The sequence below is a fragment of the Myotis lucifugus genome, unplaced genomic scaffold (genome assembly GCF_000147115.1).
Source record: "Myotis lucifugus unplaced genomic scaffold, Myoluc2.0 scaffold_95, whole genome shotgun sequence".
Classification (NCBI taxonomy): Eukaryota; Metazoa; Chordata; class Mammalia; order Chiroptera; family Vespertilionidae; genus Myotis; species Myotis lucifugus.
Window position 1 is genome coordinate 203,404 of NW_005871143.1, and position 25,488 is coordinate 228,891.

At 41.3% G+C, this 25,488-nt stretch overlaps 1 protein-coding gene across 1 annotated transcript in view; it reads right to left on the reverse strand.

Annotated features, from left to right (window-relative positions):
• The window catches only part of CAP2 (cyclase associated actin cytoskeleton regulatory protein 2), a 128,716-nt gene that overhangs the window by 21,805 nt on the left and 81,423 nt on the right, over positions 1–25,488 (reverse strand). Inside the window, exons 5-7 of the mRNA XM_023756487.1 lie at positions 21,285–21,428; positions 20,877–20,962; positions 17,134–17,239 (exon numbers count right to left, since the gene is read on the reverse strand). Coding sequence (XP_023612255.1) covers positions 17,134–17,239; positions 20,877–20,962; positions 21,285–21,428 — 336 coding nt within the window. The remainder of the gene's footprint in view (positions 1–17,133; positions 17,240–20,876; positions 20,963–21,284; positions 21,429–25,488) is intronic.

Consider the following 25,488-nt stretch of genomic DNA (forward strand, 5'->3'; position numbering starts at 1 on the left):
AAATATATATTTTCATTGATTTCAGAGAGGAAGGGAGTGGGAGAGAGAGATAGAAACATCAATGATGAGTGAGAATCATTGATTGGCTGCCTCCTGCATGCCCCCCACCGGGGATTGAACCCGCAACCCAGGCATGTGCTTTTGACCGGAATCAAACCTGGGACCCTTCCGTCTGCAGGCTGACGCTCTATCCACTGAGCCAAACCAGCTAGGTCTGGATATCACACTGTTACTGGAAAACAACTATAATCAAGAAAAAAAGATTAATGGATGATCATCCTGTACAACATAAAGTATAAGCCAAAGTGAATTTATGACTTTAGTTTCTATTCTCTTATTTTTATCACTTCCTATAATTTTGAGACTTCTGCCAATGAAAACAAAGTTTCTGTGGGCCTTTCCAAGGAAACAGAATTGTTAAAAATACAACAATGAAATGCTGTATTATATTTTAAGCATGGGTTTATTAATATTTTTTAAAAAGTCCACTTAGGGAATATTTCCCATTTCATCTGTGGCAACAGAACACAACTCCCAACGATACGTCCATGCAGTCCAATACAAAGGTGGTTTCACAATCTGAAGGAAACATGGAATCACTTTCCTTCAGAGGCAAGACTCCAAACACCCTTATAGAAGTAAAGAGGGAGGTAAGGAAGACTCCAAATCTCATGACTTTATCAATGACTTCCGGTCGCCTCACTCTTCTAGTGGTCCCCACCCTCCCATGATCTCTGAAAGCCATGTTTTTGATGACCTGGAGGGATGTGAGCTATGGCAGTAGATGAAAAAAGAACAAGAGAAAAATCCCTTCAGAGAAGGAAAAATACTCTTAGGTTGGAAACCGTCTGGGAATAATGTACATAGTCTATAATAGTTTGTGGAAACTGGTAACTTTGTTTTTATGTTCATTGTTCTTCTAATTTATATATTGAATATGGCCCTTCATAAAACATAGGTGGTGATTTCTGTTTAACGAAAAGTAGAAATGTGTGATGAAAGCAGACCACGTCCTCAGAGCAGAGTCCAGAAGAATATATTGAACACTTTCTAATTTGCTCCACTACTCAATAATTGAGTAGTCCCAATTATTAGTTTGGCCTTACTTTGCTCCTGCTATCAGAACTAAATCTGGAATTTCCAGATCGCCTTTCTTCTTGTCTGCCAGCATTGGCAGCTTGAAAATAAAATTTCTCATAAAATAAAAGGAAAGATAAAATTAATTTTCCATGGGAAAATATTCCAGAGTTAAAGATAGCAGAGTATACTCACCAAAGAGACAAACCACAGATAGCCAACAGTTATATGAAGACCCAGAGCGACTGACATGTGGCTTGAATTATCTGGACAATTACTTTATTTGGACAGAAAGGCCTAGGTCCGAACTTCATTGAATTAAAGTTTTCGATTTTCTTTCAGATTTTAGGGTCATAAAGAAACTCTTGTATTATTCAAATTATCCATACTTGGTAGATGGCAGAGATGGGGGTGAGGAGGCAAAATAATAGCTGTTATAAAGTTGATTTACAGTTGGCTCTGTTTTCTATCTTATTTTTTTAGGAAAAAATAAAAGCACCAATATCTGCTGAGCATTACAGTTGAGACATACTAACACAATAACTTTTGTCTCGATTTCAGTTCCAAAAACTACAGGAAAGGTTAACTGGCGCTTACTGGTGGGTCTGGGAAAAGGTCTGTTATTAGCCTAGCTTGCATCAAGGGTGCAACCTGGACCAACACACTATGGTCTGGCCTTGACTCTGTGTTATATTAAGAGTTTGTTTTAACTTCAGAACACAATCTGCACCTTTCCCTTATTCCTTCTCAAGAAAATCTTTTTGCTTAATCTAATATTACATGCATTTCCCGAGTTTATACCAACTGGGAATAAGGGGCATGCAGGTGGCAGGTGCAGGGGAGGCACTGGTAACCAATATGCCCTTATAATAAAATACATTGCTCATTTCTATTACCATCATTTGGTAGAAGGGAAAATATGATTTATATGGCTTTTGAGCAATGGACACAATCTGTATAGGTAATGGAATAACACTATGAAAATTCCACTATGAAGAACTGTGATTACAAACTAACAAGTTCAGTTTAGCAAATGTGTTTGGACTTGGTGTGTGTTTAAGGCCCTGGACCAGCCACTGCTGCAGATCCCAGTGGAACGGGAGAAGGACTCTGCTTTCAATGAGCTCCAGCCTTGGGGAGAGGAGACACTTCTGTGCTCCCCGACTACGGGCACTTGGCTGTAGGCCTTTGTGTCTTTGCTCAGCTGGGCTGTGTCTTTGTTTGGAAGGCTCTTCTTCAATTTACTATCTGGAAAATTCTTAAATATCCTTCAAGATTCAGCTCACAGTTCTCTTCTTTTGTAGGTTTTCTGGGGCTCTCCTAAGAGGAAACGTCCTGTATCTCTATTACAAGGAACACCTGTATTTGTCTGTGAATTCAGGTTTGTCACCCTAGCCTGGGCTCTGAAGAGCCACTCATTATTCATATTTTTTGTTTTGTTTTGTTAACCCTCACCTGAGGTTATTTTTTCCATTGATTTTTTCAGAGATAGTGGGAGGGCAAGAGACAGAAAGAGAAACATCGATGTGAGAGGGACACATCCATTGGTTGCCTCCCGCATTGACCTGGACCAGAGCCGGGTATCGAGCCTGCAACCGAGGTACATGCCCTTGACCGGAATCGAACCTGAGAGACCCTTCAGTCCAAGGCTCGATGCTCTATCCACTGAGTAAAACTCTTCTAATGCCACCAGCAATGTGGCCCAGTGCCTGAAACAGGCTAGGTGCCTCATAAATATTTGCTGAAGTGAATAAGGAACTGCTTTATAAGGTAGAAAGTGCTAAGCATCATGCAAAAATTACAGATTTTATTTATTGCTTTAATTTTTTCATTGATTCTTTTTGAGAGAGAGAGAGAGAGAGAGAGAGAGAGAGAGAGAGAAATTTGTTGTTCTACCTATTTCTGCATTCATTGGTTGATTCTTGTATGTGCCCCCTGACTGGGGATGGAACTGGAAACCTTGGTGTATGGGGATAATGTTGAGATAATGCTCTAACCAACTAAGCTACCTGGCCAGGGCAAGAAATACAGATTTTAGGAAGTGTTGCAGAGGTTCTGTGGAGGGAAAGGGTAACTTCCAGCTTGGGGACAGGCAGAAATCAGAGCAGCTTCTTGAAGAGCAGACCTTTTGAAATAGACTGTGCAGGATGAATGGATCAGATTTGATACAAGGAAGCAAGAGAAATGGGATTCCAACAGCAGGGACACAAGTACTGTCATTACAACACATACATGCAACTGGATTGTTAGCAAGCACACGGGAACGCACAGATCCACATTGTTACTGTCTTTCCACGCATTACCTTTGATGTGACACACCTGCTAATGAAACGTTCACTACTTAAAACGTTCTTTTAGAGACGCCTTCAGCCCTGTGTACCAAAACATGCCCACCAAAAAACCACTCTGGCCTTCATACTTTGCTTCTTTTGACTAAAAAGAATATTATTCAGATGAATTTCTCTCTAAACAGGGTCTCAATGGTTTGTGGCCATTTGAAAAAGATAAAATTCACCTTTAAAGAAGGAAGATTTGCTACCACTGAGCATCCTAAAAAGGATGAGCCAGCCGGAGGCTTTCTGTCAAGGCCCTTTCTCACTGGGGAGGGACAAGGAGAGGGAGAAAGCCATGCAGCTATGAAGGTGATTACTGGAAGGCCCAGTCTCAGGAAATCGTGGTGGAGGGGGGGTCCTGGAGGTGTGGAGGCTAAGAGGTTGAACCCCAAGGCATGGCACCTTATTAGTGAATAAGAAGCTGGGGTGCCCACTGAGTCACTCAGGGTGTCCTTCACTCCAGGGACCCCAGCCCTCCTCTGGGAAGCAGCTCAGCATGCACCCCTAAATCACCGCCTCCTGATTTTCCCGAGAGGGGCTGGGAGAGAGACTGGGAAACAGGGCACCCCAGTTACACACCGCCTGCAACATTACAGATTAAAGAATTTTATATAAGCTCACCTGAATTAAAATAGTCCTGAGGTGATGGTTTAAATGAATCAGGGCCATATATTAACTTTCTGGCCCTCAGGTTTAGAGAGTTCAAGTTGGTTAGGAAAAAGTTCTGGCAAATCAAATAATCTTGATCATTAAAGCAGGCAGTTTTAAAAGCAACTACTGTTTTGATTTAGGGAGAGAAAGATTAAAACACTCTAAAAAACATGTGTTCTAATCAACTAACAAAACTAACAATAAAACTCAAAGGTATTTATGAGACAATAAAAATAGTTCTAACTATAAAAAGTTTATGGCTTTATAGTACAGATAATTCTAAACTATTGTGTATAAAATTATGGATATTTATTTTAATCTACACTTATTCTAGTGAAGATATGGCGCAGGTAGAAATAAAATCATCCCCAAACTTCAAAAGACAGACTTTGAAGTTATAGGCAGTAATCTATCAAATCAGACAGCTGGTCAGTAAATAACCAAGAGGTCATTACGTAAAACCTTACTCCTTAATTCCATAAACCTGCATCTACCTCTAACGCTCCAGAAACTGCTTTCTAAAGGCCACTGATAAGATAGACGGGGCAGCCTTTCCCAATCTTACTCCCCCTGACTGGCCCGGTGATGGTGGCAACCAGCCTCGCTTTCTTAGAGTCCGAGGCCCTGGACTCTAGTTGTCTTGTCTCCGTGACTGAGTCACACCATTCTCTAAATAATGGAGTCGCCCAAGCTTTTATTCTCCACAGTATTCTCTTTTTCCTCTGTTCTCATCTATTTAACTATCATCTCTAGGTCCTCCCCACACGCCTTCAGTGATTTTTTTAAATTGGTTGCCTCCTGCATGTATCCCGACTAGGATTGAACCCACCTGACTGGGAATCAAACCCGGGACCGTTCGGTGTACAGAACGACGCTCCAACCAACTGAGCCATACTGGCCAGGGTCCCCTTCAGTGATTTTCATACCTGCATTTCACCTGCTTACTACACCTATTCACCTCCATGGATGTCGCATCTGCACCCCAAAACAACATGGTGAAAGCTTGTGAATATTTTTCATGCTCCTCTACTAACCCCTCCTGTTGATGTCCCTATTTTCATTAATGTTATTATGATTCTCCTAGACTTCCAGATTGGAAACTTTGTGTTTAGAGTTAATATCTCTCTTCACCTCTCTCTCTGGCTCTTCCCTTTGTCCTCCAACTCGGGATCCATTCCGTCTCTTTCTTTGCAGTTGCACTGTCACACTCTAGGTCACATACTACCACACCTCCCCTGGCCATCCACTTGTCTCCTAACATGTACCAGGGCCTCTAATCTCTCCCGTTCCATCTGTCTTGCACATCTCCGACATCATTACTTACAGTGTAAGTTTCTGAAATAAGCCCTAGTGTGAAGAAAAGAACCCTGCACATCACAAAGGCACATCTTCTTAGGAACACAGAAGGATTTCGTCATTTGGCCCCGGCTTGCCTGTCTGACCTCACCTCTTGCCTCATTCAACTCTGTGAAACGGCCAGCTTTTCTCTCAAAGCACTTTGTTCACGTCCTATGTGCATGTGCTAAATTCTCTGCTAAGAACTGCCCTTTCCTTTACTGCCTGGCTCAGGAACACCTGCTCGTCCTTCAAGACCCAAATCCAATGTCTTGCCCATCCAGGAGCCTGATTAGCTAGGTTTATTTCCAACATAGCCCTGTATTGTTGTTATTCATTTTTGCTTCATAATTAAAATCTGCTATTTGATGGCAAAAACTGAAGCATAAATATAATGCCTAATGTATGCTCTGTACATGGTAGGTAGCAATAAATAGTTATGAAATAAATGAATGAGTAAAAATTAATGATATCCCTTGAGTCTCCCTTAAGTTGGACTCCTTTGGTCTAACTTAAATACATGAGAGCAGTGCTTTTCAAACTTTAATGTGCATATAAAGCCCCTGACAAGTCTTATTAAGAGACAGGCTCTGATTCAGCAGGTCTGGGCTGGGGCCTGGGATTCTACATTTCTAACAAGTTCCCAGGTTGCTGCAGGCTCAGGGACCACGCTGCACTGCAGGATTGGGTGTCCTCCTCATATTTTCCTGGCCTATGCTATTCATCATGCTTTGTGCTCCCTCTAGCATGCTACTCATCCCATTATCATGTTGTATGGTTTATATATTCATCTAGAATGGGAGTTTCAGTAGACAGGAGCTGTGTCTACTGAGTCATAGATCCCTCTTTGTATTCTCAGAATCTGGGGCATGGTAGGTGCGTCAGCAATGCTTAATTAGTAGTCTCTTTCTGGCTGAACTCACCACCATTTCCAACCTAACTCCATTATCTGTGCATTGGAGCTCATTTGTTAGTCAATGACCCTCCCAACTCCTTCTGGTCTCTTCCTTAAGAGAAGAAAGGGAGCTAAAAACCCAAGAGCAATGGAGCTGACTGAATGCAGCTGTGGTCAGGTAGACTGGAGAGAGTCAGTCTCTGTAGCCACTGAGATCAATGGGCTTGTGATCCAGGCAACCGGCACACCATCCAGGCTTCATCCACTCACTATGATTAATAAACCCCAGGCAGAGGTTTGGGACAACTTTAAAATATGGTGTGTAAAAAGCTTGTATCATATGTAAATAAATGTGCACTCTGCCAAAAAATAGCAAAAATTACATTTTTTTCTTGAAAAAATACATAAAATAATTCTGTTTAAAGCCTAAATGAAAATTTAGATATAAGAGATTGAGTTTTTGCTTGTAAAATCAAGAAGAAGCCAGAGAGGACAGATGACTTGAAAATTTAAAGACATACATATTTAATGACATGCTAGAGCATCTACATTATTTATAGTAGTCAGGGTACCCTCTGGCTGAATTTTAATTTGATCACAAGCAAACTGTTAAATTTTTGCTTTGTAAATGGACATTTGTTCTTTATGTTGAGAAACAGGCTGAAAAGAAATATGTACCTGGAAGAAAAGGAGTGATTTCAAAGTCTCTTGCTTTGTGATATAAAACCCCACCTTGTATAATATTATAACCATTTCCAGCGATATGCATTTTCTGGAGGTTCAGGGGAGGTTAGGATGGATGACAATTGGTATATAGGATAGATTTTTTAAAAATCACCTTATTAGCAGAGGGAATTCCATCACCATTATATACTACTTTATACACATTCATCGATGTGTAGTTTTATCCTGCTTTACAAATAATCATATCATAGTTGTTTTCAAAGCTAAAGTAATTCAGACAGACATGTAAAAGGACAAAAATCCGTCAAGTTTAACATCAGAAAGTGAAGAAAACAATAGCACATTATCCTATTTGTGTGAACTTCTTTTCATGACCTTTTTTTCTGGCCAGATCCTCACAGAACAGAGTAACAGCTGGAATGTTGATCAGGGCAATTCATAGAAAGATCAGTTATTTCGGTAATTACAAGTGTAAAGATTAGGCCTTAGTGGTTCAGCGTTAGTTATCTGATTTGTAGGAACTGCCAACAGATATTACAAATCTGACCTACTGCCCAGGAAAATAATGAACAGTATTGGGTTCCTGCCAAAAGATCAATTTATTCCACAAAGTGCATTTGAGACTAGTGCATATGAGGAAACTATGTAAATTAATATGGAGAAGAGTTCCCGATCACTAAACTACCCCTAAACTGCAAGAAGTTTCTGGTGTAGAGTCCTAGTCCACGGCCATGTTGCAGAAAAGAGAAGATTCCATTTGCCACAGTGAATGTGAGGAGAAATTCCAGACGCATTACTTCACAGCTGCTTCTTCCCCCAGCGCACCCCCACCCGCGCCAGCACACTTGTGCACACAGGGACCCCTCGCCAATCACTGTCCTGAAAAACTGCTGGCCGCAAAGTTTTCATTTCACCCTGACAACTGAAGGCAGGAACAGTTGTCTGACACAGCTGCAGTCCGGATGCAAAGGTTAGGAGGTGGGAGCAGGCAAATACAGTTCCAGTGCTAACTCGGGGATGATCTTTCTCAGAGCATGTACCCTTGGAAACTCGCTCAGGCTCAGCAGCAGGCATGCAGTCAGCTGGTCACTCAAACCCACAGAGCGCAAATCTCAAAATCCAATTTGAAAGAAGAAAACCTGTTACTCAAAATACTTACCATTTATATTTAAATTAAAAATATTTTTAATAGTTTTTTTTTTTACCCCAAATCTAAGAAGGGAACAAAAATATGAGGAAATAGGTTTCTATGTATATGTCTTAAAACTTGTCAGAAGATTTTGTACATATAATGTTATCTCTGGACCAACATTTTCTTACCATAGTCATTTCTCACTTTTAATATCTGGCCAAAACTTCATCATACTGCTCTTCTATTAAAGAAATGAAGTAGATGCTCTGCTTTATAATGATTACCATTTTGAATAGAATTTTCCAGGATCATGACATGTGCTCAATAAGTAATAGCTGTCATTTTTTATTATGGCAACCAATGCTGCCTATACATGCTCCAAGGGTCATTTACATTTTGCACAAATATAACATTTTTTGTTTTAGAACATGTTTTTCAAAATGTGGAATATGACCCATCAGTGGGTCATGAATTTAGTGAATCTCAGCCAGAATTTTATAAAAAATGAAATAAAATGTAAAGGAAAATATCTGAATGCATATCATGTGGTAAGAAAAAGTATTGTTTTATGAAACTTATTTTAGTGTTGTGGGTACAGTGTGTGTGTGTGTGTGTGTGTGTGTGTGTGTGTGTGTGTGTAAAATATATTTCTTACTATGGGTTGCCTTAAAAAAGTTTGAAAGTCATTGTTACAAGGCATATATTTCTAATGAACATAATGAAAAGATAAGTATTCACTCTAGATAGAACAAAGCAAAACAACTACATTTATTTATCTATAATTAATAATAAATTGATTTAAAAAATATTTATTGTTTCCCTAGCTGGCTGTGCTCAGTGGATAGAGCATCAGCCTGCAGACCTAAGGGTCCCGGGTTTGATGCTGGTCAAGGGCACATGCCTGAGTTGTGGGCTCAATCCCCAGTAGGGGGTGTTCATGAGGCAACCAATCAATGATTCTCTCTCATCATTGATGTTTCTATCTCTCTCTCCCTCTCCCTTCCTCTCTGAAATCAAGAAAAAAATATTTAAAAAAATCTTTATTGTTGAGAGTATTACAGATGTCCCCTTTTTACCCCCCATTACCCCGCTCCATCTGGTTTCTGCCCCACCTCAGGCCTTCATCATCCTATTGTCTGTGTCCATAGGTAATGCATATATGCATATTAAACCGTTGGTTAATCTCTTCCTGCCCCTCCCCCACTGAGATTTGTCAGTCTGTTCCATGTTTCCATGCCTCTGATTCTATTTTATTCACTAGTTTATTTTGTTCATTGCATTTCTGCTCGTTTATTTTGATTTTTAGATTCAATTGTTGGTAGATATGTATTTATTGCCATTCTCCTCCTCCTCATTCTTCTCCTCTTCCTCCTCCTTCCTCTTCCTCTTCTTCTTCCTCTTCTCAAACAATACACTTCAACATTTAATGTAATACTGGTTTGGTGGTGATGAGCTTCTTTAGCTTTTTCTTGTCTGATCTTCAATTCTAAATGAGTGTTTGCTGGTTAGAGTAATCTTGGTTGTTGGTCCTTGCCGTTCATCACTTTGAGTATTTCTTGCCACTCCCTTCTGGCCTGCAAAGTTTCTGTTGAGAAATCAGCTGACAGTCATATGGGGCTCCCTTGTAGGTAACTGCTTTTCTATTCATGCTTTTAAGATTCTCTCTTTGTCTTTAACCCTTGGCATTTTAATTATGATGTGTCTTGGTGTGGGCCTCTTTGGGTTCCTCTTCTTTGGGACTCTCTGTGCTTCCTGAACTTGTAAGTCTATTTCTTTGACCAGGTAGGGGAAGTTTTCTGTCATTATTTCTTCAAATAGGTTTTCAATATCTTGCTCTCTCTCTCTTCTCCTTCTGGCACCCCCATAGTGCAAATGTTAGTATGCTTGAAGTTGTCCCAGAGGCTCCTTACACTATCGTCATAAATTTTTTAATTCTTTTTTCTTTTTGTTTTTTTGATTGGGTGATTTTTGCTTCCTCATATTCCAAATCATTGATTTGATTTTTTGAATCCTCTACTCTACTGTTATTATTTATTTCAGTTAGTGTATGCTTAATTTCTGTCTGGTCCTTTTTCATGTATTTGAAATTCTCACTAAGATCCTTGAAAGTTTCAGTAAGTCCCTTGATACTCTCATTAATTCCCTTGAAGCTCTCATTAAGTCCCTTGGAGCTTTCATTAAGATCCTTGAGTAACCTTAAAACCATTGTTTTGAACTCTCTATCCAGTAGTTTGCTTGCTTCCATTTCTTTCATTTGTGACATGTTTCTTTGTATCACATTTTGGCTCCTTCCCTGTGTTTGTTTCTATGTATTAGGTAGAGCTGTTATGGCTCCTGGAATTGGTATTAGGTGTCCTGTATTGCCCAATGGCTCAGTCTCCCCAGCCAGCTGAGCTGGGAACTCTAGGTAGGCCCCTGTGTGGACTGTGTGCACAGTCTTATAGTTAAGCCTTGATTGCTGTTGGTGTCACTGGGAGGAAATGACCCCCAGACCAATTGGCCTTGAGGACCAGCTGTGTCTACAATGGAAAAGCTGCTGTGCAGGAGGCACCCCTATGCAGCAGGACTTGCTTCAGTGGGGCTTTGGTGCTCACTGAGTCTTCCCTTTGAGTGTGTCACTTGTGGATGTATAGAGTTGTAATCTGGTATGGTCTAAAGCTTACCATTGGGTGCAGTGGCTATGAAGCCTCCCAGGAGGTACAAACTCAGACACTGCCTTTGTGAGATCTGCAGGTGGCTGCTACTTGTTTTGGGCTTGGAAGTGCCCAGACAAGGCCCAGCTGTGAAGCAAGGCAAGCTGCTGCTAGTGCCAGGTCTTGGGCCTTTTATTGATAGGTTTGGGGCACGATGACACCAGCTGCTGCTTATTTGAGAGATTTTAGCAAAGTCTGATGCCTGAGCCAGGATAGGCCATTCATATGGGAAAGCAGCTGCAAACAGCTTAGGTGGGGCTACATATTGGATTGGATGGGGTCTCAGGGAATCACCAGGGTGGAACAAACAGTGTGGGCCATGCTGATGGAAACTCAGATATGGCTGTCACTCAGCTCTGCAACAGGAGAAGTCTCAGCACAGGAACAATGACCCCTAGGAGCACCCCTGTCTGGAAGAAAGACACCCCAAGTTTCTGACCTGATGCCAGACAATCCAGTTCCTTCCCATATGTCCCTGGATTCTCCCAGAGTCACCACCCAGCACTAGAGCTCAGAGAAAATGAGATTATATAAGTTCATGTGTGGGCCCTTTAAGAGGAACACCTAGGACTCCAGCAGCCTCTATGTTACTCAGCCATAATCCCCACTGGTTTTTATAGCCTAAAGTTAGGAGGACTTCTCTTTACAGCTCTGGAACCCTGGGCTGGGGGTCTGGTGTGCAGCTGGGACCCCCTGCTTCTCACAGGAGGCCTTGGAGATATACCTCCCAATTAAAAAGATGCCACATGTGGGTGTTGGATCAGCCCGTTCTGCACCTCTGCTCCTCCTACCAGTGTCAATGTGCTTTCTTCTTTACTTCTCTAGTTGTAGGACTTCCATTCAGCCAGCTTTCAGATGGTTCTGAATGATGGTTGTTTAGTATTTTAATTCTAATTTTGATGTGGTTGTGGGAGGCAGTGAGTACAGGCATTTACCTATGCTGCCATCTTGGTTCCAATCCCAATCAATTCTTTTTTTACATTTAAAACAAAATTACTCAGCTCTGCATATTGCATTAAAGGTATTCAAGCCATTTAAAATTAAATTTCTATTCATTTTCCATGGGCACCATTAGAGAATTAACATTTGTTTGTTCACATGATTATTTTCAATAAATTGCTGCTTATTCCTGTTTCATTTATCTACCATGAAATAATGAGATATCCAAAGACCATTGATGTTTAGTTTGTTATTCTCTCATGATGACCTATCTTCATGGCAAACTTGTGACAATTTTCCTTGATGACAAATTACAAAACAGCATCTCATTGGAAATGTATGAAAAATAATTTCACCTACACATTTCCACACATACCCTTCAAATATTTATGAACTCTTCTCTCAGAATTCATAACATTGTGAGCAAAAGAAAAATAAGCAGCTCAATTATTGTTTCTCACACTATACATTTCAGTTTATGGAGAAAATAGGCAAAGTAGAAAATAAAAAGAAGTGTCAGTCTTTAGGGGTCAATGTTAACATTTGTACAAGCATTGGGGAACAAATGCATAAGTCCCACACTCCCTTGAAAAATCACAAACTCTGCCTTCCTATTAAACCTAATCTAACATCAACATTTAGAATGAGGTTAGGTCAGTGGTCGGCAAACTCATTAGTCAACAGAGCCAAATATCAACAGTACAACGATTGAAATTTCTTTTGAGAGCCAAATTTTTTAAACTTAAACTATATAGGTAGGTACATTGTTATTAACGTAATTAGGGTACTCCTAAGGCTTAGGAAGAGCCACACTCAAGGGGCCAAAGAGTCGCATGTGGCTCGCGAGCCGCAGTTTGCCGACCACGGGGTTAGGTGATACAGTACGGCTATCAGGAAAGTGTGGGTTCTACCCTCAAATAGAATTCACAAATATGCCATTTCATCTCAGCGTTTACTCTAGTTAGACCATCCACTGTGACCACTGAAAGGTAACATTCATTTCTAACAGAAGGGATTTTCCCATGAGAAGCATTTCCCAAACAGGTACATAGTCTTAAAAGGTCAGAGAAGATTCTAAAAGACCCATAATTCACAACTTAGTTCAAACTATTTGCTGAGCACTTACTCCATGCCAGGTACTATGGTAGGGGCTAAAGGTAGAGATGAGTTTCCAGTTGAATGAGAGAGCTCTGGAAGCACACAAAAAATTACAATTCTATATACTGAAGGCTATGATTGAGGTATAATAAAACTATGAAAGAGGCATAGAGGGAGGGCCATCCATTCCAGATGGAGAGCCAATAAAGATTGATGGAAAATTCTTGAAGAAGTGATGTTGAAGCTGAGTCTTGGAGAAGAGGGAGGGTGTACTTCCCCCAGAGAACTCAGGCCACATAACGTACTATATGTTTGGGACATTGCAGTAAAGGCTGGCCCATATGAAATTTGCAAATTTTGAAATAATGACAATTTGATTTGGTTCAGCCTAAGCATTGCATATGGTCAGGATTCCATGAGCAGTTTGGAAGTGTTGGGATGCAGTGAGATAAGGGAGGTAAGAGAGAAAGCTGAAGAAGAAGGCAAAGGTCAGATCAACATCTCATGCAGGAATTGAAGTGGGAACAGATACAGCCTGGGATTTTAACCCAGGACTAGGATATCATACAGACTAGTAGAATTGTTTAAGTATTCAAAAATATTATTTTATAAACTTTAAAATGCCAGAAGAGATAGCAAAAACATTACAAAAGACATTTTATTCATAATTCTATTTCCTTAAAATTAATAACAATTTCAAACCTTTCTACTTCCTTCCATTTTTATGACAGTTTTTTTAAATTAAATCTTTATTGTTCAGATTATTACAGTTGTTACTCTTTTTCCCCCCCATATCTCCCCTCCACCCTGTTCCCACCCCACCCTCTGCCCTTACCCTCCCACACCACTGTCCTCATCCATAGGTGTACAATTTTTGTCCAGTCTCTTCCCACACCCCCACACCCCTTCCCCCCCCGAGAATAGTCAGTCCACTCCCTTTCTATGCCCCTGATTCTATTATATTCACCAGTTTATTCTGTTCATCAGATTATTTATTCACTTGATTTTTAGATTCACTTGTTGATAAATGTGTATTTGTTGCTCATAATTTGTATCTTTACCTTTTTCTTCTTCTTCCTCTTCTTAAAGGATACCTTTCAGCATTTCATATAATATTGTTTTGGTGGTGATGAACTCCTTTAGCTTTTTCTTATCTGTGAAGCTCTTTATCTGACCTTCAATTCTGAATGATAGCTTTGCTGGGTAAAGTAATCTTGGTTGCAGGTCAGTGATGGCGAACCTTTTGAGCTCGGCATGTCAGCATTTTAAAAAACCCTAACTTAACTCTGGTGCTGTGTCACATATAGAAATTTTTTGATATTTGCAACCATAGTAAAACAAAGAATTATATTTTTGATATTTATTTTATATATTTAAATGCCATTTAACAAAGAAAAATCAACCAAAAAAATGAGTTCGCGTGTCACCTCTGACACGTGTGTCATAGGTTCGCCATCACTGTTGTAGGTTCTTGGTATTCATCACTTTGAATATTTCTTGCCACTCCCTTCTGGCCTGCATAGTTTCTGTTGAGAAATCAGCTGACAGTCGTATGGGTACTGCCTTGTAGGCAACTGACTGTTTTTCTCTTGCTGCTTTTAAGATTCTCTCTTTGTCTTTGGCTCTTGGCATTTTAATTATGATGTGTCTTGGTGTGGTCCTCTTTGGATTCCTTTTGCTTGGGGTTCTCGGCGCTTCCTAGACTTGTAAGTCTATTTCTTTGACCAGGTAGGGGAAGTTTTCTGTCATTATTTCTTCAAATAGGTTTTCAATATCTTGCTCTCTCTCTTCTTCTGGCACCCCCATAATTCGGATATTTGGTGCGCTTGAAGTTGTCCCAGAGGCTCCTTACACTATCTTCACATTTTTGGATTCTTTTTTCTTTTTGTTTTTCCGGTTGGGTGCTTTTTGCTTCTTTGTATTTCAAATCTTTGACTTGTTTCTTGCGATCCTATAGTCTGCGTTGGAACTCTGCATAATATTCTTTATTTTAGTCAGTGTATGCTTAATTTCTAGTTGGTCCTTTTTCATAACCTTGAGGGTCTCACTAGATTTCTTGAGGGTCTCACTAAATTTATCTGCGGTTTCTAGAAAATTCTTGAAAAACCTTATAAGTGTGGTTTTGAACTCTATATCCTGCAGTTTGCTTTCCTCCATTTCTGTCATTTGTGACCTGTTTCTTTGTTTCCCCATTTTTTATGCTTCCCTGTGTTGATAGAGTGGTTTTCTGTGCTAGGTGTTCTATAGAGCCCAGTGGCTCAGCCTCCCCAATTACCTGAGGTGGACACTCTTGGTGCACCCCTTTGTGGGCTTTGTGCACAGTCTTGTTGTAGTTAAGCCTTGATTGTTGCAGGTATCACTGGGGGGAATTGACCTCCAGGCCCATTGGCTGTGAGAATCAGCTGTGTCTGCAGGAGAACGTCTGTGCTGGAGACACCCTTATGGGGCAAGACTTGCTTCAGTGGGGCTTTGGTGCTCACGGAGTCTGTCCTCTGAGTGTGTCCCTTATGAATCTGAGGAGTTGTAATCTGGATGGTCCCACTCTGACCACTAGGTACACTGGCTCTTGGATCTCTAAGGAGGTGCTAATTTAGCCTCTTCCTGAGGCTACCCAGCAGGAGCTATGGAGAGATCTGCAGATTCCTCTTCTTTGTTTGGGGTTTGGAGGTGCCCAGATGAGGCCCAGCTGTGAAGCAATGCAAGTTGCTGTGGGGCCTTGGGCCTTCTTTTGGAAGTTCTGGGTCTCTCTGACCCAGCTGCAGTTTGTTAGGTAATTTTCAGATTGCAAAGGGCCAGGCCTTTGATATGCAAAAGCCTCTGCGAACAGCTTGGGTCCGGCGGGGTCTCAGGGGATCAACAGGGCAGAGCAAGCAGCTATGGCTGCTCCTCAGTCCTACCCTAAGAGGCCCCGAGTCTCAGTGTCCCGGTAATTGCTGCAAGCACTTCTGAGAGGAAGCCGCCCTCGAGTTCTGACCGATGCCAGACAGTCCAGTTTCTCCCCATATGAGTCTGGGTCCCTAGAGATTCGCCCGGAACTGGAGTTCAGAGCAGTCGGGAGCTTGAGACTCCCTCCTGATTGAAAAAGACAACCATGTCCTCAGTTGCCAGCCCTTTCCACGTGCACCTCCGTACCTCTGCACTTTACTTCCGCACCTCCTGAGTCTCAGTGTGCTTTTCTCTTTCCTTCTAGTTGTAGAATTTCCACTCAGCCAGCCTTCCTGTGGTTCTGGATGATGTCTGTTTTGTCTTTTAGTTGTATTTTTGAAGTGGTTGTGTGAGGCAGCAATTTCTGGTGTTTACCTATGCCGCCATCTTGGTTTTCATGACAGTTTCTTAATAATATATGCCATTTAGGATTCATAAACTTTTGCACTCTAGCGCTAAACTGACTAGAAAATCATTTCCCATGTAATTATAATGTTACTAAGAGGCCCAGTGCATTGAATTTATGTACTGGGGCGGGTGGCGGGGGGTCCCTCAGCCCGGCCTGTGCCCTCTCGAAGTCCGGGAACCCTCCGGGGATCAGGCCTAAGCCAGTAGTCAGACATCCCTCTCGCAGTCCAGGGCTCTCGTAGTCTGGGGCTCTCGCAGTCTGGGATCCCTGACTCCTTACCGCCTGCTGGTAGGAGAGGCTCCCACCACTGCCGCTGCACTTGCCAGCCATGAGCCTGGCTTCTGGCTGACCAGTGCTGCCCCTGTGGGAGTGCACTGACCACCAGGGGGCAGCTTCTGCATTGAGCATCTGCCCCCTGGTAGTCAGTGCACGTTATAGCAACCGGTCATTCTGCCGTTCGGTCAATTTGCATATTAGCGTTTTATTATATAGGAAAGGATTTTTTAAAAATATTTTATTGATTTTTTACAGAGAGGAAGGGAGAGGGATAGAGTTAGAAACATCAATGAGAGAGAAACTTTGATCAGCTGCCTCCTGCTCACCCCCCAACTGGGGATGTGCCCTCAACCAAGGTACATGCCCTTGACCGGAATCGAACTGGGGACCCTTCAGTCTGCAGGCTGATGCTCTATTCACTGAGCCAAACCGGTTAGGGCTAGGAAAGGATTTTTAACAGTTGCCCAGGGTTCTTACCATAGACAACTTTTCTTCTCTCTTTTGTATGTCATGTAGGCAGTTCCCAGATTTTCGTATGGCAAATGACATTTTTATAAGCAGTTTCTACATGTATGTTTTATCTTATGCTTTCCTTGAGGTAAATTCTAGTGTGAGGTTACTAGGCTACCAGAATGAATACTTCTGTGGTGTTTTGCTAGCCAGGGGAAAGAGGGCTTGGTACTTACTATTTTGCTCCAAGTAAGGCCTGTGGTGTGGTGTTCCTTGATGTATGCTTGAAGCTCACTCCAGATGTTCAAATATGACTTCACCCAATCTACATGGCGTAAATCGCTTTATTATGAAAGAGAAAAAATGAGAATGGAGTTAGGATCTAAAATCAGATTTAAAAAAAAAGCAGGGAGGCACATGATAATTCAGTAACTAAGGCTGGATGACCTTGGAGCAATTGTCTTTCTAGTTTGGTCACTGTGAACTGATTCCAAAGAGAACCTTGAAAGAAAGGCATTCCAGGTCTCTCTTGAGGGGAGCCAAGTGCCCTGGAGGTGGGGAACAGAGAGGATCAGGGAGGCGGACCCCACAGAACCAAGTTGATTCAGGTCACGTGTCCTCATGTCACCTGTAATGGGAAGATGACTGCAGAGAGATGACCCTTCCTTTCTGTACTGCTTCTAATGCACAATGAAAAAGAAAAAAATGTCCTTTGGTTTGTTTTCTAATAATTTGGTTGAGTTATTCAGTTGAAGTATAACCAAATTGGAGGATTTTCAACTGGTAAGAACACTGTTGTTATAAGAAAAATGATTTCGGCCCAGCTAGCATGGCTCAGTGGTTGAGCACTAATCTGTGAACCAGGAGGTCACAGTTTGATTCCTGGTTGGGGCACATGCCCAGGTTGCGGGCTTGGTCCCCAATGGGGGGTGTACAGGAGGCAGCCAATCAATGATTCTCATTATTGATGTTTCTGTCTCTCTCCCCCTCTCCCTTCCTCTCTGAAATCAATATGCATATATATTAAAAAAAGAAAAATGACTTCCTACAAATTGGTATCATTCTATACATCTAAAGGTAACATTCATTTAAATTACCTTAATTTGATACTCAAAACCACAATGTAAGCTAGGTGGGGCATTATCAGTACTTTTATCCCAATTTTGCTGAGCCAAGATGTAGTCAATGCTTACCTTTTACAACAGGATTAACATACAGGATTGAGTTGACTGTTAGAAATATTTAACTTGTAGACAGGCAAAAATAGTTGCATTTTCTTTGGATAATTTCCACCCACACATTTTCCCCACTTTGAATGAAATAGTGGTAAATGAGACAATGATGAGATCTCAGTTAACAAAAACGTAATCATGAACCTGGGCTATTAATCGGAAGACAATCACTGAAGGAGAGCTCTATTACTAAAGCTCTTGTCAATAATAACTTTTTTCTGGATGTATTTTGTTTTGTTTTCCTGGAAATGCTCCATGAAAAGTACCACCAGCACACTAGAATCCCACATATTAAGTCATGCCATTGAAGAAAAGTGAAATGGGGAACTGAAGTCATCATTATCTACCCTTCAAAGAGGAAAGATGTGAGTGTGGTTTTGTTCTATATTTTTAGATTTCCTGATTATATTAATCAAATCTGTGAAAAATCTCATTTTCACTTTCTTGCACTTTCAGAGTCAAAACCAGAAAGGCTAAGTATAGTTCCATATGTCTCTTGCATCGGTTTCTTTATCCTATGAGGTGTGTGAGGGTCTTAGTATAGTGCCCTGCACATAGGAGGCAGTATATACAACAGCTATTGTTAAAACACTAAGATCATTTCAATATAATGTACACACATATTTATATATGATTATTTAATACATATATTGCATAAGTACATATGTGTATGTGCATACAACACACATGTCTATAGACGTTCTAGAAATAGCAGGTTGCATATTTAATATATTTAAAAATAGAAAATAATATATTTTCTATTTAAAAATTCTAACAAGCAATGAAGTTCAAACATGTATATGCAAATTCATTTTTAACTGTTATGATTTTGACTTGAAGAAAGTTCTATCAAAATAGTGAGGAATAACAATATGATATCTTCTAGCCTGAAATCAGCCTCTATGAGACAACACATTGAGCAGGACCCAACGACACATCAGGAGCTGCAAACCCATCCTCAGTTTCATTTACCCTGGAAGAAGCTATGGTGGGGGGCATGCGATTTCAATGAGTATGACTCGAGAGGCCATTCCTCTATAAAGTCAAAATAATTTATTCATTTACTGAAAAAGAGCCAAACAACCAGCCGAGCCAGTCATAAGGGTTATTTACACAGAGGCAGAGTTCACTATAGCTGGCTTGGGTGTACCCATAAGTGGGTGTTAGGTGAGCAGTGTGCAGTATTCTCCTTCTGTCAGGTTAGCACCCCTGGAAGTCCGACCAGTGACTTGGGACTGGTTTGACTACTTCTGGAAGTGAAGTGAACGAATCCATACCTCTGGCTGCATTTCCCCAGCTTCTGATACAGTCTTCAGGTGGTCCATTAAGTGTCACTGTGTTGTCCCTGATGCTGCCAGCAGTATATTTTCTACTCAATAGCTGACATTGAGAGGCAAACACTGGGCTCTATTTGCATGTGTACAAAAAAGCAAAAAACCACAACCCTCCTGGCTATGCTGCCACCTGGAGAGAATCACACCCATGGCCCCCACACACACTCAGATAGGGGCTGGGAGGAGGCCAGGAGCTGATGACATGAGAGGAAAACAGAAATGACCTCCAAGGGTGATATGCAAAAGAGCAGAGACCTAGGTGTTGCCCAAGGGGTCCAGTCCTGAAAAAAAGGCTAGGCACAGAAGGTCTTTATGATGTGGAAGTCACTATGGGCATAGGTTCGTGCCAACATAATTTTTATGTCCAGCTTTTGTAACAGACTTCATTTCTGAATTGTTATTTTTATGTGAGAAGAGCAGGAGCAGGCTGTCTTGCATTGTTGATGCTTCTTCTCATTCATATTGCACAATTCTACAGTATCTACTACAACACGGCAACATTTGGAGCTGTATCCTTGGGCACAGTCACCTCCACCACAGTCCTCTGGGTGTAGGAAGTCTGTTACTGGGTATAATAATCATTTTATTGAAAGTTCCCGGGGGTAAAAGGAAACAGGCATGCTTAAATCTCCTACAGCTGCCCTTCCTAAAAGCTACAAGAACTCTTTTGCTAACATGGGATAAATAAACTATGAAGGCAGCACTGCAGTTTAGGAGGGTTTTCCTGATATTCAGCTCTAGTGTCTCTCCATTTGGTCCCATTTTCAATTTTAACCCTAGTTTAGGTCTAACATCAATGATTTGGGTTGTAGAAAGCAACGATTTTAAAATTTAGAAGCTGGGTCTCTGGGCATACCCCGTGGTTCAGACTCATCTGCACTTCCAGCAGCTCTCTGAGTGGCTGCTGTTCTTACAGATGTCTCTCTGTCCACCCCGATTGTATGTCATCTTAACGCAATCTCTGCTTTCCCTCAAACTGGCCTGATTTATCGTCTCATCTCATTTTTGTTCATTTATACTTCATTTCCCGATTCCTCCTTTCTTCTCTCTGCTCACCCACCAACTCTATTTTGATCAGTGTAAAAGATCTGGGGCCATATAGGGCCGGTCCATCACAAATCATCACAGAGCTCTCGCATTATTGTGGGAATTTGTAATAACATGCATTCAAGTGGGAGAGTCTGTTTATTCATTACAAGAAAACTGAGGCAGACTTTCTAAAACACACATATTATCTGGACAACTATTTCACTTTCCATATTGCTTTACCTGCAAAGATAGGATTTTTCATTAACATTTGTAGTAAATTAGCTAACAGCCCCTGAAAGGAATCAGTAATGAACTATGTTGAGTTTTAGGACAAATGTCTAATAAGCGATTAACTAGAAATTTAATTCAACACACTGCACGTACCTGTGTTTGTAGTCCTTTAACACCCTGTTAGTGTAAAAGGTGGCGGCATCATTCATCTCCTTGACATAAGGGCCGGGTTTGGGGGACTGAGAGAACAGCACCATCACCCAAGCATAGAAGGGAAAAAAAATAGGGTAAGAAATAAAATGCCTGAAAGAAGAAGAAAAGCAATGGAGATGTTGACTTGAAAGTTGGAGACAAATTTTGCTCTGTGAGGATTGATAAAACACTTTGCACATCGGAGAACACAAAGCACCGAACTTCAAACAGCACAAGAGCGGCACATTCCGCCTGCACAGCCTCGGCCTTCAGTAGCAGACAGAGGACAGAGGCTGAGGGGAGCCGTGGCTTCTCTGAAACGCTCCACAAAGGTGACGAGGTGCAGGGCCCACACTGCATGCGACTCACCACAGCTATCCACCCCAGCGCCGGGATGCTTTCGCTGACGGCTGAGAGATGGTTAAACATGGTGCTGCCCCGGTTCCTCTCTCGGAAAGTTTGGATTTCCTGAATCTTTTCCGATATTGGTTTCAGAAGTGCAGCCACGTCATTCTGTAAGTGAACATTGAGCACTGTTACTTCGGACGGGACAGAAGCAGGTGGCCTCCATGCTGGCGTGAGCCGTGGTCAGGACGCACCATTTGTCAGTGGCTTTCAGAAAAGAACGATTTTTTTTCGTTACAATAATGCTATATTTTCATTCTCTGAAGTATGAAAATTGCACATAGTTTTAGCAACATTAATGTCGCCTGAGACATGGAAAACCCCCAGCATATGATACAGCCCAGTTTTAGAGAATTATGCATAGAACAGAGTGAAATTGGGTGTGGATCAGTTACATTTTAAAATGGGATGCGTAGAGCCCATGCTGTAATAACACAAGTCTAAAATCAGGGTGGGTGAGAGGTTGGTAAAAGGACAGCTTCCTATTCCCGTGGGAAAATGATGTGAGGGAGGGTCCTTGCCTTTATTAGAGTTACCCTCATCCACGTGAAAAAGCAGAAATCTTTCGTTGAGGCTTTTTTAAAGAAAACGTGATGACATAATATTTATAGTTACCGTAAAGTCTGGTTTGACTTTTTCTACATGTCCTGGGTCAACTTTGCCTATGACGACTTCTGATTAATTCAACAACTGATTTCACCAGCTATATTAAAAATGACTTTCAAATGCATGTGAACTGACTTATGACGTATCACAGAGGTAGGTGCTTGCAACATCTCTCTGCCTATACCCTTCGCATCCTCTACTTTCTCTGGTTTTGAAGAGCAGATATAAGATTACCTGATTTTTTTTTTTTTTTGGTGTGTTTGTGCTCCAAAGAAATAGCAAGTACTTCAACTTTGTAAAAGCAGTTGAAGAGGTTTCTAAGTCTTGTTTGCAGGAAATAGAATAGAAAAGCTCCTAAAGCTCTTTAATTTCTTTAACCAAGACTTCAAAGGTTCCAGCCTTGGCTACATATCGGAATCACCTGGGAGCTTTCAGAAGCGGAGGCCGGGTTTCACTCCCAGAGACTCTGATTTAACTGGTCTGGAGGTGACCTGGGATGGGGGAGATTGGAAAAGTTCGCCAGGTAAGATTTTTGTTGTTGTGAATCCTTACCTGAGCACTTTTCACCCTTGATTTATAGAGAGAGTGGAAGGGATGGGGAGAGACAGAGAGAGAGAGAAACTTTGGTTGCCTCCTGCAAGCGCCCCGACCAGGGCCAGGGATTGAGCCTGCAACTGAGGTACATGCCCCTGACTGGAATTGAACCCAGGACCCTACAGTCATGGGCCAATGCTCTATCCACTGAGACGAACCTGCTAGGGGCCAGGTAAGATTTTAATCACTGCTACGGTGGTGGATGAATACCCCCAAATACTAGGGACAGAAAACAATTAGGGAAGTAGTTATATTCACTGCTGCAGCTTCCAGACCTCACTTTTCCTTCTTGAACCCCAAAGATTCGCTCCCTTAAAATAAATGTATGTAAAGGCTTTAGAATTAGAAAGAATTTAGTTCAAATCTCAGCTCTGCCACTTAACTAACTTTGTGGCCTTAAGCAAATTACTTAATTTGAACAGTGGTCTCCTCATCTGTAAATCAGATATAATACTTATAGCCTATAAACTATAGGAGATACAGCATATTAAATCTCTGGCACATGGAAGGTACATAGTAAGTGGAGGTTATTATTATTACTATTATGCAATTAGCTCAGACTGGAGGTAAAAAGGATGTCCCTTGTAATATGTGATATTGATTTGCTTCAAATAAATGTATATTTGACATTTTTATTTTTCAATTACAGTTGACATTCAATATTATATTATATTCATTTCAGGTGTATGGCACATGGTTATACATTTATATAACTTATGAAGTGATCCCCCAATAATTGTAGTACCCATTTGACACTATACATAGTTATTACAATATTATTGACTATATTCCCTTTGCTGTACTTTACCTCCTTGTGACTTTTTTGTAAATGCCAATTTGTACTTCACCTTTTTCACCCAGTTCTCCAACTCCCCTACCATTTGGCAACCATAGTCTGTTCTCTGTACCTATGAGTCTGATTCTGTTTTGTTTGTTCATTTATTCTGTTCTTTAGATTCCACATATAAGTGAAATCATATGGCTTATTTCACTTAGCATAATACCCTCTAGGTTCATCCATGTTGTCACAAATGGTAAGATTTCATTCTTTTTCATGGCCAAGTAATATTCCATTGTATATATGTACCACATCTTCTTAAGCAAATCATCTATTGATGGACACCTAGGTTGCTTCCATATCTTGGCTATTGTAAATACTGTTGCAATGAACAGAGGGGTGCATATATCTTTTCAAATTAGTGTTTTGAATTTCTTCAGATAAATACCCAGAAGTGGGATTGCTGGCTCATACTGTAATTCAATTTTTAATTTTTTAAGATGCTTTAGGACTTTAATGTCCTTCACATGTTCAACATAAAGTACTAGCCTGCTGGTGTGGCTCAGTGGTTGAGCATCCATTCTTGAACCAAGAGTTCGATTCCCAGTCAGGACACATGATGGGTTGCGGGCTGAATCCCCAGCAGGAGGCATGCAAGAGGGTGCCAATCAATGATGTTTCTCTCTCATCCATGTCTCTCTCTCCCTTTATCTCAATAAAAATCAATAAAGCATATTTTAGCCCGGCCAGCATGGCTCAGTGGTTGAGCATCTACTCATGAACTGTTCATTTCCCTGTCAGGGCACATACCCAGGTTGCGGGCTCGATCCCGAGTGTGGGGCATGCAGGAGGCAGACGATCAATGATTCTCTCTCATCATTGATGTTTCTTGTTTCTCTCTCTCTCTCTCTCTCTCTCTCTCTCTCTTTCTCCCTTCCTCTTTGAAATAAATAAAAATATATTTAAAAAATAATAAATAAAACATATTTAAAAACACACACACAAAACTGTCATAGGGAGAAAGAGTCTTCAGCAAGTATCTTCCGGAACTGACAGCATTACACGGAGAGGCCTGGCTACCTCCCACAGACCTAGCCCTTTCAGGGAAACCATATGGAGACCAAGAGCTTTATCTGAAGCTAAACAAAACAAATAGCTTTATCGAGAAACATTTTTTCTAAAGCATCACCTCCTTTTGCCAATTTGGAATGGGATTATCATTTTGCTTCTATTCTGGGGCTCCCTTGGACGTCCCCAGAATCCTTGAGAACTATCAACTGTTAGAAGAGCTGGAGCTAGAACCCAGGTCTTTTGTGAGGCCCCAAGATGATTCTCTACATTGAAAACTCAGAAAAATACAGTTATCTTCCTGCACACAGGTTTCTTCTCTGCCAACAGGACTAAGGAAAAGTATTGTGAAGAGATTAAAGGCTCAGGTCTGGAATAGGACTACTTGGGTTCAAATCCTTGCTCCCCGGTACACTAAGCTCTAGAACTTTCCACAAATTACCAAATGTGTCTATGATTCCATGATCACATCTGCAAAATATTGTTGATAATGGTACCTACTTCCCAGGGCTGCTATGAGGAGTGAATGAGAGAACAGGCCTACACTTGCTACAGCATTAGGTACATTGCGGGTGCTCAACAAACGGTAGGCAATCTCCAAGGTGTCTGCCAGTTAGAAAGTCTCTGATTGATGGGATGCATTGACCAGCTCTTTCCTATCATTGATATGTAAACACAAGGAGAGTGACATCCTAACTGAGATATACAGATGGACAGAGGCATGTGTTTACTTGGGGGAAACAAAAAGAAATTTAGGGAAAGATAGCAAAGTGTGCTCAAAGTTCTCAGTGGACTTTCTAATTCTCCATGTTGAAGGAGGGGAAAACCAAAAAAGAGTTGCTGCAGTAGCCAGCCAGGCCTTGTGAAAACCTCATCAACACTTTCCCACCTTCTCACTTTCCCTTCTGGCCATCACTGGGAAAAGGTCTTACAGATTTGGCCAAAGGACCCCGAGTCAGGTTTGTTTTGGGCTGAACTGCCCTTCCCAAATTCCCATGTCGAAGTCCTAATCCCTGGTACCTCAGAATGGGATTGTGTTTGGCGGCAGGGCCTTTAAAGTGGTAACTAAGTTAACATGAGGTCATTAGGGTGGACCCTAAACCACTATGACTGTCCTAATAT